This window comes from Passer montanus, unplaced genomic scaffold (genome assembly GCF_014805655.1).
Source record: "Passer montanus isolate IOZ18808 unplaced genomic scaffold, ASM1480565v1 scaffold10, whole genome shotgun sequence".
NCBI classification, from domain to species: domain Eukaryota; kingdom Metazoa; phylum Chordata; class Aves; order Passeriformes; family Passeridae; genus Passer; species Passer montanus.
In genome coordinates this window covers 37,941,226-37,958,997 of record NW_024356505.1, presented here as the reverse complement: position 1 = coordinate 37,958,997, position 17,772 = coordinate 37,941,226, and the positions used below count along the sequence as shown (strand labels likewise).

Genomic DNA, 17,772 nt, shown 5'->3' with positions numbered 1-17,772 from the left:
AAAGACATTAATTGTGTGCAAAGGACACAAACTGTGGGCAAAGGATGTTAATTGTGTGCAGACAACCTGTCTTCTGACATGGCCTTACTTTGTGTTTTCATTTTATTGTCTTAATAATGCACTCTTTTAAGAAAGATTTTGAAGATACATTACCCTGATTTAACAGAAAGTCACTATATACACTCAATGATACATATAATTTACAAGGTAATAGAAGGGATGGAGTGACAAGAATCTCTGGATTATGTAGAGACATAAAAAATGCAAGAATTTCCTGCCTTTAATACCTTCCTCATTAGTGAGCACCTCCTTAGTATTCCTTCCCCACTGACTGCAATCAGTACCTTATTGTTCATAATTCCTATTTCCTTGGCTGCTCCTAAATTGCACTCTCCAAATGGCACAAAGTCATCGTAAACAAAATCCTACATCTTCAGTTCACTAATTTCTGTAAATTGAGCTCAAACAAAGCAATTAGGTGGCATACTTGGAAACTACCAGCTTGAACATTAGTATCATTTCTTCCCTAATAAAAACTTGACATGTTTTATCTGGCTAGGGCTTTTAGCTTTTTTTTTTCAACTTGACTAAATTAGTCACTTATATGTATTTGTCCCGTTGCTTCTCCCAAGACACGGTATTCCAAACATTATACAATTATTTAACTCACTAGCCACTGAAATAAATAAATAAGCCCCATGTCTTTCCATCGTGTTCCTTCACTGGTATTCCTTGGGCAAGCATTGTGAAATGCAACATCTTGACCTAGAGTTTAAAACCCTAAAATTACTGGTCAAACATTGAAGCAGGTTATTCAGCTGGGCTTCAGGGAGGTGAGGGTAAGAAGGGGCTGTTTGTTTCAGTTTTGCAGAATGCTGTCTCAGTAGCCTGTCAAGAAAAAAGCTGCCAAATTTTGTAATGAATTCCACAGAACATTAAGTCTGATGCTTAGCAGAAGCCATAACTGTTAAGTAAATGATATCCTTTTGATGAATACCCTTATTTGAAAACAACATTGATTCTTCTAACCCTCTAGCAGTGTCCCAAAACAGATGTGCACAACTGCAAATTCTGTTTGCTTTCAGGTTTACGAAGTGTGATGACATTTTTACAATCCTGCATGAGCCCTTTTACCCAGGAGTAAAATAAAGCACAATAATTCTTCACCATCTGTTTGTTAATTTTGCATTCATTTAACTTTGCATTTTAAACTAATAATCATTTTCTTATAATATAGTTTGTTCCATTGGTAGAAATTACAGCTGTTCAATTAAAAAAAGAATGGTTTATAACACAGTTTTCCTCTAAATAATTCCATTGCTCTTAATTATAGAAATGTTAGTGCCATCAAATGGAAAAGAACTGCCAGAGATTAGTGTTATGCTTTATATGTCACAGATTCCCTTAGTAAATGTACATATTTTCTTCCGTTCCAGCACCAATTCCTACTTGGTCTCTTTAACATTAAAGCCATTTTTTTCCACTACAAGACTCTGTGTGTTTTTTAACATTGTTACACGCAAAGGTACAAACAATCAAATGAAGCTTCTGTTTCATTTGTGGCACAAAGTCAAACCAAGCACAGTCCTACTTCTTCATAATGCTTTTCCTTAATCTCTAATGACAGGACAAGGAGGTTTTGATATTTATATTACAGCTGGTTACAGCTAAACTAGGGCTGGAATAATGTCCTAAAAGCTTTTTCTCACCATGTTTACAGTCAAATGGGGAAATCCCGTTCCTTTATCAAAAGTAAAACCACATTGATATAACATTAATAACACATCAGAGCTAGTGAAGGGGAAACAATTTGGGTCAACAAAAGATGTGGAGCCTGGAGAGAGAGCAGGAGCCAGACTGAGATTCTGTGGACTCTGTGTTATGCTCTGGACAGGGCATTTTCCACACAGACCAGGCTGTAAGGTCACAAGCCCTAAACACAGACTGTCCCCACGCTGACACAGTGGAGAGTCCACTTCACTGAGGTTCCTGGGCTTAATCATCATCATCATCTACAAATAAACTCCTCAAGAGACACAGGCTGCTCAGCTAATTCATGTCAGCAGTCCAGTAGTATTAGAGAGCTGTTCAGATGGTTAAAACAATCAAGATGATTGCACTGTTTTCTAAAACCAATTTTATCTGATGGCATAGAAATCTCAGTATCAGATGACATCCTAATGCTGTGACAGTGTTAAGATAACAATTCTGCCACAGCACTAGGATGAGTATTTTACTTAAAACACCCCTAAGGCAAGAGATGGTTTACCACAAAATTGATTTATTTCAATTAAAGGAGTTCAGAAAAGGCTGAAAAACACTTAACTGGTGCCTAAGACTGTAACAGAGCACTCACCTGCAGAAATGAACTTCCAGAAGCAACACACACAACAAGATCACGTAAAATTAGGAGTGAAAGTCCAACCAGAGGTTAGTGAGATGCTCAGCTTCCAGTCCTACCAGAATCCTGAGCATCCTGACCTTTCAGTTTCCCAGACAAGTGAGCACTGCTGCCAGGGCCGACCTTTTCTGGGGGATTTATCCATCACAGCATGTAGGTCTGACAGGAAGCAAACATTCTGGAGGTGCCCAAGGCACATTCTGATGTGATGGATGAGTAATGGTTACAGTCTTCCCAATGATTTGCCATCTATTTCAAGTTACTCTCATTAAAAAACCTCACCTGGTGTGACATTTGAGAAAAATGAAACTCCTACTTATTGAACGTACAAATCCATTTACATTTTTGAAAATGAGCAGTTCCCTCACAAAGCTCAAACAATAATAATAACAACTGAACTGTCTTCCTGTGTCATTTCTCTAAAAGTTCTCTATTTGCTTTTAAAGGTTTATAATTTGTCAATACATCTCCCTGGAAATAACACACAAAAAAATTCTAATATTCTGTAACAACCTGCAGTAACTGAAAGGAAAAAAGCCCTCAGTATTTGCTCAGATATTTGGTTGGATTGGGTATTTAGATTCAGATTCACTATTTATTCTGCAGATTCTGTCATTCTTCCCAGTTCTTTGCACAGCAGTTTCATACTGAAAAAAAATTTTGAACAGAAAGGAAATACTAAAGTATAAATTAAAAAATGCAAAGGGAAAGGCTAGATGTGGAAGCACTTGCAGTTTTATAAAAAAAGTCTAGATTGCAGCTTGAATACATGTATCTGAAGTGAGACCATGACACTGCAAAATAGTGTATCAAGTCATTTTACCCATGTTAGATGCTTCAAAAAATAAATATTTATTTATTTCGTAACAGCTACTTTTCCTCCCTGATGTACTGAAGGGGAAAGTGACATCTTTGAGGGAAACCATTAATATCACTGAAAACACACTGGTAAAAAAAAAACGTACGTGAAGTGCTGCTTTGAGAACATGCCACTTCATCAGTTCTTCAATTAATGTTATTTAATAGGATTCTTATAATTAATCATGACTATGACTCATGGAACACCTACACATTCATTACTGGCAGCAGACCTACTATTGTCTGCCTACTTTTTATTCCCAGGTCAGATCTGCAGAATGGGGAGGTCAAGTATATACATGAAAATAAACAATATTAATTCTTTCACATAAATAAATGACTATCAACAGTGGCCTATTAGGAAAAATAGCTTTAATTCAAGTAATGTCTGTATTTCCCACTGAGGTGATGCACTTGCACAGGATGGGCAGTTGCTCCACATTTGAGAAGATTCCTAAGATGCCTCTTTCATGCCTGATTTGCTGCATGTTATTAAAAAAAACACTCTACGACACCTGCATTAATGGCACTACTTCATACTGATGTCTGCAATATTTATGCTCAATCTGCAACTCTGGGACAGAACTTACACTAATGGAAGTCAATAACAAACTCTTCAGGGAGTTCAAAACTATTTTTTGCTAATGGTTTGATTTTGTGAGCTGCTGAGTACACCAATCTCAGAAGCAGTTTTTAGGCTACTGCTTAAAAGCAAACTGATGCCAACAGACTAATATGACTACTCCTGAGTTTTAAAGCATGTTTATAAGATATTTTTGAGGATGGCTGAAAATCCCAAATGAAAATCCACAATATAATTTATAGTAATCAGGAAAAAACCTTAGACTCTTTTGACTGGAATAATCAGAACCCCTTTATAATTCTAATTTCATTAAAGAGTCTGGACTGTAAAGCTCTCATTCAAAAAAAACATGTGACTCACGTTCATGATAAATTTAACAGACATGCTTAAATAAAATACTATATAAAAGGGATACTGCTGTGAAACCTAGATTAGAGTCAGTTGTGTAACACTAAGCAAACAATGCTACAGCTGAGCAAATACACCTACTAGTCCCATTGAAGTATTTTTTCTTTTTATTCCTGTGCTATATATTAAGGAGAAAGCTGTTGAAGAGGCCTTTTTATTTCTATAATGCTCAAAGCATAATGAGGACCTGTCCTTGACTGAAACTAACCAATATTAACTCCAAAAGACCGATTACTCTTTTTTCATAAATATAACCATCACACAAAAGGCAAAATTAGACCCTTGAACACCAACAATAAAAAACCCCAGATGAGCTATGGAAAAGACTGAATATAAAATATTTAAATCAGAAGCAACCATGAGTGAGGTGGTAATAATGTTGGAAAAGGAGGGCTGCATTAAAACACCTACAAAGGTGAGGAGATTGGTGGTACTGCCACAATTCCTTGTGTAAATTTTTATAAACTTACTGCTGGCATGCTGGTTAAGAGACGGGTATGGTTTCCTGACTTTTTAAATATATAGAGCTCCAGTTTTCTTATTTGCTGAAAATACTAATGGCATAATAATTTAAACAAATTTCTTAATATTTTTCATACATTTTAAAATGACATTTTATTTTCTTGTTCCACATTCAGAGTTTGGGGGCATTGCACTGACATTTTCTTTCTTTTGTAGACATTGAAGGACTATGCCATTGTTGCTGAGCACAGGAGAAAGGGAAGGCCCAAGTATCTGCATTCTCATTCCCTACAGCAAAGCCCCAAAATGGGTCAGTCCTACCAGCAAAATGACACATTACCAAGGAAGAAAGTACATTCTTGATTGGAGAGACAGTGTGATTTTCCTTCAGTGGGTTTTCTTTGCTCTTCAGAGATCAGGTTCTCTCTGGTTTTAACACACAACCCTCCCCCACAGATTATAAAATTTTACAATGGAATGTTAGTGAACTGCTGTGTCACTGCCTTAATGCTCAGAGTAACATTTATGAAATACATCAAGGGAAGTGGGGAGAGAAGAAAAAAAAGAGGATTTCTTTCGACACATGAAAAAAAGTGTTTTCTACCCAAGTCATGCCAGAGGAAGAAAAGGTCTTTGTGAGACACACTTCAGCAGTTTGGAACACACACTGAACAATTTCACTTCAGAGCCTCCAGCAAATTATTTCAGTGAATGTTAGTGAATAAAGGAAACCTGCACTGGAAATTCCTCCAGGAACACAGGCCCTTTCATGTTTCTCAGCAAGGCTCTTCAGCTTTCACTCCTGGGCTGTTGCTGTTTCTCAGTCTCTTTCTGTGCTCCAGTCCATTTTGTCTGGTTCCTACACCTCAGCCTGCCCTCGGTGCCTATCACCCATTCAGCATCAAAACTCTCTCAGAAACGTTTCTGTAGCCACAGTCTCTCTCCCAATTCTGGTACCCACCTATCTGACATCTGGAGTTCAAGAAAGGTGCATTTTTCAAAGCATTCAGCTTGAAAAAAACCCACACTGAAAACTCTAAGGCTGGCTCTGCTTTCCTACTTGAGTGTCATGGGAGTGCTCCCTGGAACCTCCCCCTGGCTCCAGAGCAGGAACCCAGCAGCACCACTGCTCTGGGAGAGAAAAACAACGGATCAGGCTGAAAAATCAAACACTTCCCCCTTCAGATGAAGCCACACAAACCATCTTAAGGAAAGACACTTAGTGCTGCCTAAGAAACCCAAGTATTTTCCTCTCTTGTTTGCTGCTGTATTCCATAAGTGCAGTTAGAAAGGGAAAGATCACTTAGGTAGATTCACCTGCCAGAAATGACACCATAATTCTGTTCAGATGTACAAAACTGTAGGGGACACAGAGCAATGGAAGCAAGAGAAATTGTATTTGGAAAGAAGTGATAGATTATGAAAAATCCTAGCTTACTGTGAAAATAAGTTTATTACTTAAACCTAAAACTTATATCAGCATCCATGCACTGGTCACTGTCCCTGGCAAGGGCAGGCTCTAGAACTTGGTTCTTGGGGCCCAAGTAAGGAACAAGACTCAGTTCTACTCTAAGCAGTGAGTTCCAATGTGCACTGACAGTACCACCTGATCTGCACACAAATTCACAGTATTTTTTTTCATGTACCTGGAAACAAACAGGTAGGGATACAAACATAGTTGTTATTTCACAGAAGGTTTATGACAAAGCGCATCAAAAGAAAAAATCTCAAAATAAAATTTGTTTTAAAATGTGCACTTTTTGTTCTGCTTCATCTGAAAAGGCAAATTCTTCTCTGAACTGTGATTCACAAAATATGAATCCTGCCTTCCACTTGCAAATACAATAAACATGATGAAGACAATCTAAAAAAAATAACAATAGCTAAGTAAGTTTCACATGACCATGTGCTCCTTCTTCCAGGCAACAGGTCAGAATCACACTGGTAACAGGTTATCAAACAAGGAACTACTACAGAGACTGGAAACGACATTTAAATATCTGCACTTGATAAGAATCAAACTCCATAAAAAAAGAAAAAGCTCTTAAAAAAAATAAATCTTCATACCCAGAAAAAGCTCTAAATCAAACACTTTGCTGATATTTGGTATATTGATACTCTACTGTACATTAACACATAAACAGATCAGTGTTTTGTGTATCTAAAGAAAGGAACATCTTTTGTTTCTTGAGATGATGATTTTAAAAAGTGCTAAAGTGGACATGTGTCATAGAGTCTTGAAATAAGTATTTCTTCATATTCCTAATAAACTTTTCCACTTGTAAAAATCCCACAGACCTTAACAGGCTGAAGCATAGTACTGACTTTACTGGAATGTTAGTAATAAAAATTTTAATTATGGGAAAATTACTTAAAAATTCAGTATTTATTTTAAATAAAATTTGTCTGGGGAAAAATGTAATGTTGCTCAGATTATTTTAGAAACAAATTTTTAATTAAATACTTTCAGTTTAATATTGTAGCTTTGTATGCCTTTATTTTTTTCACTGGCTGGCTGACTTGGAAAGTTAATTAATGATAACAGAGTATCTCACACCACACAGTACAAATCTGAAGTATCAATCCATCCAACATACGGTGGGGAGAAAGAAAAAACAGGCCACTTCTTCACTCAATAAACCTCAATTACAATAACCCTTACTAACAACCCTTCCCTCAGCCATGTACCCAGTCCTATCCAAGTATCGAAGTATTCTCAGAAAGACTAGGAAAATAAACGAGTTTTTCTAAAAAAATCGAAAATTCAAAATTAAAATTATTTCCAGACCACTTCAATCATCAGATGTGCTTAGCCTTTACTTCAGCCACATATTTCCCATGTGTCACTGTCTCTTACTTTATAACTATTCAGACAGACCAGTCTAGTTTACAGTAATCCTTACAAACTTTTAAATACACCACTAAAGATTCACATACAAGCATGGAGTCTAATTATATCCCAAGGTATCCATAATTTAGGTGCCAAAATAATTACAAAAATGTACTAGAAGAAAAGAATCTCAAAGCTCTTAATTTGCATTTACTCAGTTTTAACTAATACTTCATTGTCTTAAACACCAGCAGGGATTTGGAAAAATGTATTCTATTTTGTTCTAGAAAATGTGGTGCATCAGACAACATGAGAAATGGAATCTGTGTTTTGAAAGCTGAGTCCTTAAGTCTGTAGCTTCAAAGGTGCTGTGTTTTGATAGGTAACAAAACTCTTCTGTCAGAACTTAATTTACATTTTTCTGTTCTATGTTTCACTGCAGAAGAAAAAACAGAATCACAGAGTCAAAGAATGGTTTGGGTCAGAAGGGACATTAAAGATCTCCAGCTCTAACCCCCTGGCACGTGCAGGGACCTTCCACCAGACCAGGCTGCCCAAAGCTCCATCCAACCCAGCCCTGAGCCCTTCCAGGGATGGGGCACTCCCAGCTTCTCTGGGCAACCTGTCCCAACCCTCACCCCCCTCACAGGAAATAATTCCTTCCACTCTAAACCAAATCCAAACCTACTCTCTTTCTGTTTGAAGCCATGGAGCTTTGAGCAACCTGGCTGGAAGGTGTCCCTGCCCACAGCAGGGGAGGTGGAACTGGATGATCTTTAATGTCCTGTCCAAGCCAGCACCTTGTTATGGCCTGTGAGCTCAGATGAGCAGCACCTTGTTATGGTAAAGCTTCTTTTGGTTCAAATGAAAGAATACTTGAATCACTGTTCACTTGACAACGCTAACAAGAATTAAGTTGTAGGTCTTACTAAGCATCAAATATCTGTTCTCGAACTGCTGGACCTGCAAAAAATCTGAACACACAGAGGTCCCATGGCAGCTCTGTCACCTGAACAGATTTACCAAAGCTGTACTGACATCATTTATGGTGTACAAAGGTGTTACAGAAGAATTACACATGTACATCAGAGCCAACTCCAATAATTTAAAGTTACCACAGCTGCTTTCCAGAACTTGGGAAAAACAGCTATAAAACCACTGACACAGGCTTTCTGATGTCATTTGTAGGCTCTAAGAACAATTCACATTCTCCGAGACAACAAGGATCTGGCTTTAAAGTGACCAAAATCCAAACCATTACAGAACAGAGTAAATCATGGAAGATAATTTACAGTGTTGAACTATCCCTAAAGTTGTACCCTCAGTCAGTAAGGTCCTTTAAAAACAATGCTTATCCTCATCAGCAGGGAAATGGCTATAGATCTCTAGAGAAACTCTAAATAACAGCAGGGAAATTCATGGAAAACTTGAACAGTCCACAGCCCTCTTTGCTGAACTGTTACATCTAAAACATGCCAGCAACTGAATGAAACTACCAAACTGACCAAAAGCACATGCAAGTGTCTTCTTGGTGACATGTATGTCACTATTTCTCCAGTCTTTCTCTAGCACTTTCTGTGCTGGAGCTCTCTAAGAGACAGCAACCCATTTAAAAAAAAAAAAAAAAAAAAAAAGTAGATGTTATTTTGAAAGAAAACTTCCTGCAGTACTTCCTCAGCTGCAGGACAAAGGCAACTACAGGAAAAAAAACTCAATAAGATAAAATCAGAAGCCACTCCCAAGAGCAGCCAGGTAGTCCCTCCCAAGCTGTAATGAAGGGAGATGAGGAGAAGCCAAGTGCCTGCTGTGTGCAAAAGCACCATTAAAAACTCAAGGGTTGAGAAAGGAACTTCTAAATCCCAGAGGTGCTCATTTAGTTTTCATGTTACAAAGCTTGTCCTTGAAAAACGGGCAAATGCAGAGGACACTACCTAGAAATGGTATAAATTATAATATATTATTCTCTTCATGCATTTTTCTCTGGATTTAAGAATTAGTCATTCTTCCAATAATGAAAAAAGGAAGAAGGGAGCTTTTAAAGCATCAAAGAGCTGCAAATTCTGCACTCTATCTAGAAAAACCCCACATCACTCCATGCTCTGTTCAGCTGGGTTGTGACATACACAAAGCCAACACCATCCCTACATTCAATCTCTGTCATCTAAGCCATTTCTGATACAGTTTTTTCTCAACAAAAAGTAAAACCAAATGAAAAATTGCTGTGGTTAAATGGGCACAATCCTCCCCAGTGTATGAAGTTAACAGTGCATTAGGATGTTGATGCTCACTTTTACATACAAGGAACAACAAAAGAAAGTATCATTTCAGCCAAACTGGTTTTCAACTTGAAGCAGCACAAATAAAACACGCACACCATGAAAAACAAGGACAATTTTCTACAAGATGAGAAGAGCACTTAGATTAAGGGGTGAAAATACATCCAAAACATGGACAGTTTTAAAAGATGTGTAAACATGTTCCCCATCTTTCCCCTCAGCTTATTTATTTCTGATCTAGCTTGGTAGGCATCACAGTACAACCAAGTCTTGAGCAAAGAACTTTAAATAGACTTTTCATTACTATCATGTTTCTCCTTTTCAGTCTTCAAGCAGATAGGAACCTCCTCCTTGCTTTCCACCAGCACTGTTTTCTTTGACTTTCATGTCCTTGACAAACTCTCCCAAACTTGGAAACTGCTTCCTACATCTTATCAGAAGAGAAAGCTGGCTGGGAAAGTTACCCTTGCACTCCTTTCTTGTGCTCAGTTTGTTCAAAAGTAGTTTAAATACATTATCTACTTAAACTCACTTTCTGAATTATTTACATACTGGGGGACAAAAAGCAGTCCACATGATTTGGGACTCAGTAGCATACAGAGTAGCTATAGCTAGACAATGTAAGAGAGGTAATTGGCAAACTTTAATTTTCCTCAGCTGACTGCAGACAAACAAACAGCAACCTACTCAATACATGCAAAATAAACATCAAAATTATGAAGTATTACTTAAAAATACCTGAAAATATTTCGGGAACCACTATTTCAGAAACCAGTCTTGTTAAAAGCTGAACAAATACAAGTCTTAAAGGCCTCTACATTTTACATGATAATATAAGTTCAAATTTCCAAGTATGAGGAAGCAGGAGAGTTACAAAAGACTGAAACAAAAATACAAGAAAAAGCTGTAAACTCCACTTGTCCACATCTATTGTATTTTTTCCAGGGAGAAAAAAACCTCTAATTTCTGTTTGATGAGATTCTTTTGCTTAGTTTGTCTTATTAAGTCTACAATTCACATTGTTTTTGCATCTTACAGTAAATATCTGTTGAAACACCAATAAAGTCCATCTTCCTTAAGCTGACAATGTGACAGCTTCTTTACCATGGTGAATCTTATATATTGAGCAAAACAGTATATTCTGATCTTCTGAATAAGAAAAATTGAGTGAAGTTTTGGATCAAACCAATCACTGAACTTTTCTCTCCCCCACTGATATTTTGAAGAGTTGTTTTCTTTCAAACCTTGAAACAAAGTGACTCCCAAATCCCATGAAATGCTATTAAAGTAGTGGGGGACAGGCACTGCCACACTGGGGTGTCGAGGCTCTACCTTACACACTGTGCCAGGATAATGAGGTGAATTCTTAGGATCATCCTGAGAAAAGCTCTGGCACTAGGTTTGTCAGCAAGATCACCAGCTCTTCCTTATGGCTCCCTAAACTTAGAAAGCAGTTCTGAGAAAATCCATGGCTCTCCCTTGCTGAGATAAGCAAGACAAGCAATGAGCTGAAGTGAGGCACCTCCACCACAGATGTGACTGTATATTCCAGCTTTTCTTTGTCCCTTGTCACAAACCAACCTGACATAGGATTTCAAACACCTCACAGATGCAGGTTTGTGCACTCATGAATAGTAAAGAATGGCAAACCCCAGGCTTTGAAAGAAAGACAAAGAATCCACCGCTGTCTAGACACAAATACATGAAACAAGCTGGTCAGGTGCCTTTGCCAGGCCTTCACAATGAGCAAATCAAAAGAGCTGAAGAAGAAAGACACGCTAAGCAGGGTATTTTGTGAGATATTCACACATTCTGAGATCTCTGTAGTGCTGTGTTTTAAATCTTCAGCAAAGAAGGGCCCAGAATAAAACCAAAATGGATAAAAATATGTATTTTGGAACAGGTCAGTGGAGTATGTCCACACAAGCTTTACTAATGCAATCACAAGTTCAGTGAAGCCAAATGGACATCTCAACTGGTAAACAGAGTAATAAGAAACACTGTCACATCCAGTTAAAGCAGATTTGCAAACAATAGGCAGCCTAACTAATGAGAAACATGAATGCAGCTTACAAATTAAAGAGTTCCTCAAGGTAAGAACAGGCCTGAAATGCTTTCCAAAAACAAAAATACCTAAACCAATGGATTATCAAAAGTTGGTTACACTTCAAATATGCATTTTTTACATGAATAGAAGGAAAAGAAAATGTACTTTCCCAGTAAAGGAAAAATGCAGTGCTGCAGACCACATCACAAACCAGTTCCTCATGCCAAAAGGACTTCCAAGAAGACAGAAATCCCCTACCAAGCAAACAGCAACAAACCCAAAGCAAATTTGGTGGCAAGCAGAGGAAACAGCATACAGCTTGGTATTATTTAAACTATTTTTCTCTATGCCCTGAGCACACAGTTGCTTTTGCATGGCCAACAGATTTGAGAACATCTGAACAGAACTCTTCTTTTAAAATGCAGGAATGTCCCATTAGAACGAAGCCCAAATGAAGAGAAGCACAAGATGCTGCAAACACAAACTCATACTTTCAATTAATTAATTCACCTTTCATTTTAAACTTTTTTAAAATAACTCACACAAAGATGAGCTTTTCCACTACCACAGAGGACAATCAGGACCTTATACTTTTTTTCCTTCTTCATCTTAGTAACAACTTTAAAAGTAGTGGAAGAATTATTACCAAGCACTGCAGCCTGGACCCAAGCAAACACAGGATTTCCTGGGCTCCAAGCCAGTTCCTCACCAACTCCTTAAGCAACCATTACACTTCTCTGTAGTCAGGTACAGAGAACTACGGAAGAGTTTGGTCCTTATTTTTTGAAAAAATAAAATAAAAAGCAAACAAATCCCTGGTGTGATAGTGGGATAAAGAAGTCCAATTCCATCTAGCTATTCTTCTAGAATCACAGTTGTGCCTTTACTCAGCTCTCCCTGGGGATATCACAAGAAGGATGAAAGAGAATAACCAAATCAATGTCGTTCTTCACTGGCTGACTGCTGAACTACACAAAAAAAAAAGTTTCTCAACGGCTTCAGCAAAGACTGAATAGAAAACACACAGAATGACAATTCAAACTCCTCTCTCTGCATTGTCATGAAACATGTGCAACAGGGGGATCTAAACATTACTTGCAGAATTTGAAAAGATCAGCAGGGAAGATTCAGTACAGCACATGAAAAGACGGCTGGAACGGAAACTGCAACACCAGAGATGTTCATTCTTCAAAAAATGTGTAGATAAGTAATTCCATTGTAAACATCTATGCAAAACTTGAAAAGATGCTGATGACAGAGGTGAGGCACAATCACCCTGAGCACAGGGAAGGAGCAAGGTACTGGACAGAAAGAAATAACGAAGTAACGAGAACAGGATGAAATTCAACACAGTAAAACCCAAACTTGAACAGCTCAACCAGGATTTCTGTTAAAAGAAATGACTACAGTCAGGAATGAGCTGATCACAAAATGACTGCACGCCAAAAACAAGGGGGCAAAAACTTTCAGCAGAAAGACTAAAAAAAAGTATTCAATTTTGAATATTCCTTCAATTCTTACTGTGTTTTTTTTTATACATACACATATATGCACACAAATGTTTTAACATTTTCAAGGTCATCTAGAACTTAATACAGTCAGGTTCACTCATTTTCAATAGTCCTATTTTGAAAGCAGAAACACAGGAATTAAATAATTATTCAAAATAAAGCACTTACTTAGTATGAATAGAAAAAGGTACAAAGAAAGCTGTATTCTATGGCCTGTATTGAAAGACTGATGTCAAGCACCTTTTTAGTCCAAATGATGGAGAACATCTACTGGTATCTTATGCCACTTTTTTTTTTCTATTAAAATGCATGAAAAGCAAGAAGACTCAAGTGAAAGAAGGCCTAAGTATAACCTTGGGAAAACCACCAAAAATTACAAATATTTGTTGATAGCATAGCTGATTTAATATAAAAATAATACAATTATAAAAAACCCTCTTGGGCATTATTAAATATGACCAAACAATAGCTACATGTGGCAAAACAAATGTGCAAAACCAAGATTTCAAAATGCTATCAGAATATGACACCAGAACAAGTTCATCCTTTTCAAAGGCACTTACTTTTCCAAAGACATTACCACTTCAATTTAAAAGATTAAATATTTATCTGTGTATTTCTATGAGTGTTTAGAGTATCAAGGTAAGTTTTCATGGCAAACACTGGCTTTTTTTATACTAACCTCCTTTTTGAAACTGGCATGAAAGTAACTGAGAATTTTTTTGTTGTATTTGCCTCATATAATTTCAGGATATAAACTGGTACAATAAATATTACCTCTACCTACCAGAGTATTTGCTAATTGAACTCAACTTTTCTTTTGTCTCTAATTTGTTTTGGTCAGCCTGGCTCTTCCTACATTCTAGTTACCTGAAAACTAATTAATGTTTTTCCTGTGCAACTCCATAAAACTTTTTAATAAACTGCAACTCAAGTTTTTAGCACAAGGATCTGCCCAAGGAAACCTCATTATAAATTAGAGCTCAGAGATCCACACATGGATATTTATAGTCACACTTTTCATTGCATTTGTCTTTTTATCAACCCTACCCACCCAGTTTTCTCAGAGATTTGAGCATTCAAGTGTTTTTACTCACTTCTGTGCTCCCTGAGACAACAGCTTTGTCCACGTTCAGCGCTAGCTGCTCTTCAGTCTGGCAGACTCCCACCGACCACTCCGCACAGCGGTGATGAGCCCAGCAGTGACCTGGAGTGCAGAGAGACAAAGGCCAGGGTTGGACAGCTCTGTCAGGCACTTCCTCCAAGAATGGAACTCCCCTCTGGCACTAAATACTTGCCAGAAATAACAGGGAAGTCTTCTCCCCCTTTTATTTCTTGTTGCAACATTGAAAACCCGTCTTATCATACACTGAATATATTGCAGTTACTATCAGACACTAAAAACACTGCAACTTTCTTTTATATACAACACACTTTTTTTTAAATCTGTTTATAATTTTCAACATGTAATCATGGCACTGGGGTGCACGGCATTCTCTGATTTCGACTCTACATTCAATGCTTGTGTAACACACACACAGTTCCATTTCACCTTATATTTCACTACAGATAACATTTGTCTAAGTTTGTACTCTAAATTAAGAGTTAAATTATATTAATTAAATTAGGATTCCCAAGGACTGGAGATCTGTATGTTCATGTAGAACATGTTCATATAATGCTTTAGTAATCTACACAAAGTGTTTAAAAGCTCAAAATACAACATGAACAAAAACTCACATTAAAGACTGAGAAAATGGTGTCAATACCACAAACACAGAATAGAGATACACCTACCTAACAAAAAACAAAAAATCAGAATTTGTACAATTCAACAGGTACAGGAAGTTTCTAATTCAATTCTGGGAAAAACAAAGCAAATGATGTATACTTCCAAAGGAATTCTCTGATTGCTTTATACAGGAATTAGAAATGATGGTTTAGACTAGGTGTTGAACTTAGGTATTGGCCAACTTAATAATTCAAGCTACCAAAAAAAAAAATCCCAAAAATCTCTGAGTGGGTTTGGGAAGAGTCATTTACAAATAACAGCAGCTTTAAAAATGTAGATTGATAAATCTACACTCACACATCAACATCCACTATAGTAAAACTACTGAAACAAAAGCATTGGATTTTATTTTATTTTTCTTTTAATAAGACCTTGAAACAAATTTCCACACTCATGAAAGAAGGACATTTTTATTATTACATAAATGCATTTCCATTTTTTGGAGCAAAAAAGGTGAATGGACTACTGGCATCAAAGCATTTGGACACAGATGCCTTCTGAAAAAGTAATTAAGAACTTAATTATAGAAAAGTTCAATTGAAATTAAAGAGCAGATGATAAACCAGACATTTTTCTGACAGAAAACCTGCAGCTTCTGGAAGCATGCACATGTATTATGCCTTTACTGCTCATCTAAATCTTCTATTCCATTGTTTCCAGTAACATTTGCAGCAGGATATCAGGTAATGTCAGAGGACTAAGATTTTTGACAATTATATTAAGCTGTGCTTCATTCCTTTTACCTTTTCTCCCCAAAACAGAATCATGATACTGAAAGTATTACTACCCAAACACGAGCTCAGCAGCAGATTGCAAATACTTCCCCACACAAAGCTGAGGATTCTCTTTTCTGGAGGGAAGACTACAAAAAAAACAGCCTGACATGGGCAAAAGCTACTGAAGCACCATCAGAGACTTGACAAACACCACAGCACAAAAAACCAACAGCTGTAAAACTTCACTCATGTCACTGTGGCTACTGTACTGCTGCTGGAACAGGGAGAAAAAGGAGGATAACCATAGATCTTACCTGTTGGCTCAAATAAGGCTTGAAGATCAATGTCATCTGGTAAGCCAACTAAGCTGAGTTCATCCCAGAATTTGACAACCTGATCGTCAGAAGCAGTTTGGGTGCTCACACTTGTACATGATGCTATACTCGATCGAGATCTGTAGCAGGGAGCAGAAAAACAAACTTAGAAGTGATCACATTCTTTGTCCAATTAGCCAAATACTCACAAATTACCCAAAACTCATGGCAAGTGAGTACAATTTTCTCCTAACATGATAGAATATAAATCAACATGAACAAAAGTCTTCCTTATATTTTATCCCGACACTTTCCCCAATAACAGTTTCCAGTTAAAGCTGCTATTCAGTAAACAAGCCTGTTCTCTTTCAGTTCTTCGGAACACAAATGCTTCTTTAAGTTTGATTCTGTTTGATATTAAAATTTGCCCAACCCTTGGAACTGAGAATGAGATAACATCCAGAGGTGAGGTGCCTATAGAAAATACTACAGCTATGAGCAGAAGGTAGAAAAAAGACCATGACTTCAAAATCTGCTTGGAAATAAACATGTTTATACAATGTCATCAGATATTAGAGAAAAAAAAAGATGGGGTGAGCCGGAGGAAAGGAGGGGAGATTAAAAAAATGCAGTGATATAAAGACTACTATATTGTACTGGTTTATAACCTTATTAATTTGTTCCCCAAATTCTAATCTCAACAGAAAAAAATTTACACAACTCAGATTACTGCATTTAAAAAAAAAACAGAAGCAACAATTCTGCCTTTATTTCCTGCAGGCTAAAGAATATCTTGGACATCTAAGGGTGTGCATTTAGGCCTACTGATAAGAGACCTGATCACTGATGCCTCAACAATAGGTAGGAAAGGTGGTGCTGCATTTTCTACTAAGGTTCTTTGAACTTGATTACTCTCTGCTATTAATAACTCAATTGTATGCATTTGTCAATAGATACAGTAACCACTGGAATTTTAATCTCTGATAACTCTGCTTTCCTGAAAACCATGCTTTACTTCAGCCATTACATTTATAAATACATTTTAAAACCCCTTTTAAAATGTATTTCATGGGGAAAAGAGTAGCATCCTTGCATCACCCAAGAAATCTTAAAAGTTTTCTATTATTACATGGTATCTTCAATGACCTGCATAATAAAAAAAAATATCTACCCCAAAACCTATTAATGCTGACACTATCAACATTTAAAACCTCCTTAACAAAGGAGGTTTTAAATGTTGATAGTGTCAACATTAATGACAGTGTCAACTTTGTTCTGTTTGACAAAACTGGTTCCTGAACACCATTCATGTCCACTGCAATTACAGAATGGTTTGGGTTGGAATGGATCTTGTTCCAACCCTCCTACAATGGGCAGAGACACCTTCCACTATCCCAGAGGTTCCTCTAAGCCCTGTCCAACCTGGCACTGGACACTTCCAGGGATGGAGCATCCACAGCTACTCTGGGCAGCCTCTGCCAGTGCTTCACCCATGACAGTGGAGCCTCCTCTAACATACCAAACTGCTGCTCACAACACCAAAACTTAAAGGATCTTTAAGAAAAACTAAATCT

At 37.2% G+C, this 17,772-nt stretch overlaps 1 protein-coding gene across 13 annotated transcripts in view; it reads right to left on the bottom strand.

The window, feature by feature from the left end:
* The window catches only part of KMT2C (lysine methyltransferase 2C), a 189,042-nt gene that overhangs the window by 95,968 nt on the left and 75,302 nt on the right, over window positions 1–17,772 (bottom strand). For all 13 annotated transcript variants that reach the window (XM_039703915.1, XM_039703946.1, XM_039703925.1 and 10 more), the window contains 2 exons: window positions 16,199–16,338; window positions 14,474–14,583 (listed from right to left, as the gene is read on the bottom strand). In XM_039703915.1, the coding sequence (XP_039559849.1) occupies window positions 14,474–14,583; window positions 16,199–16,338 (250 nt within the window). The remainder of the gene's footprint in view (window positions 1–14,473; window positions 14,584–16,198; window positions 16,339–17,772) is intronic.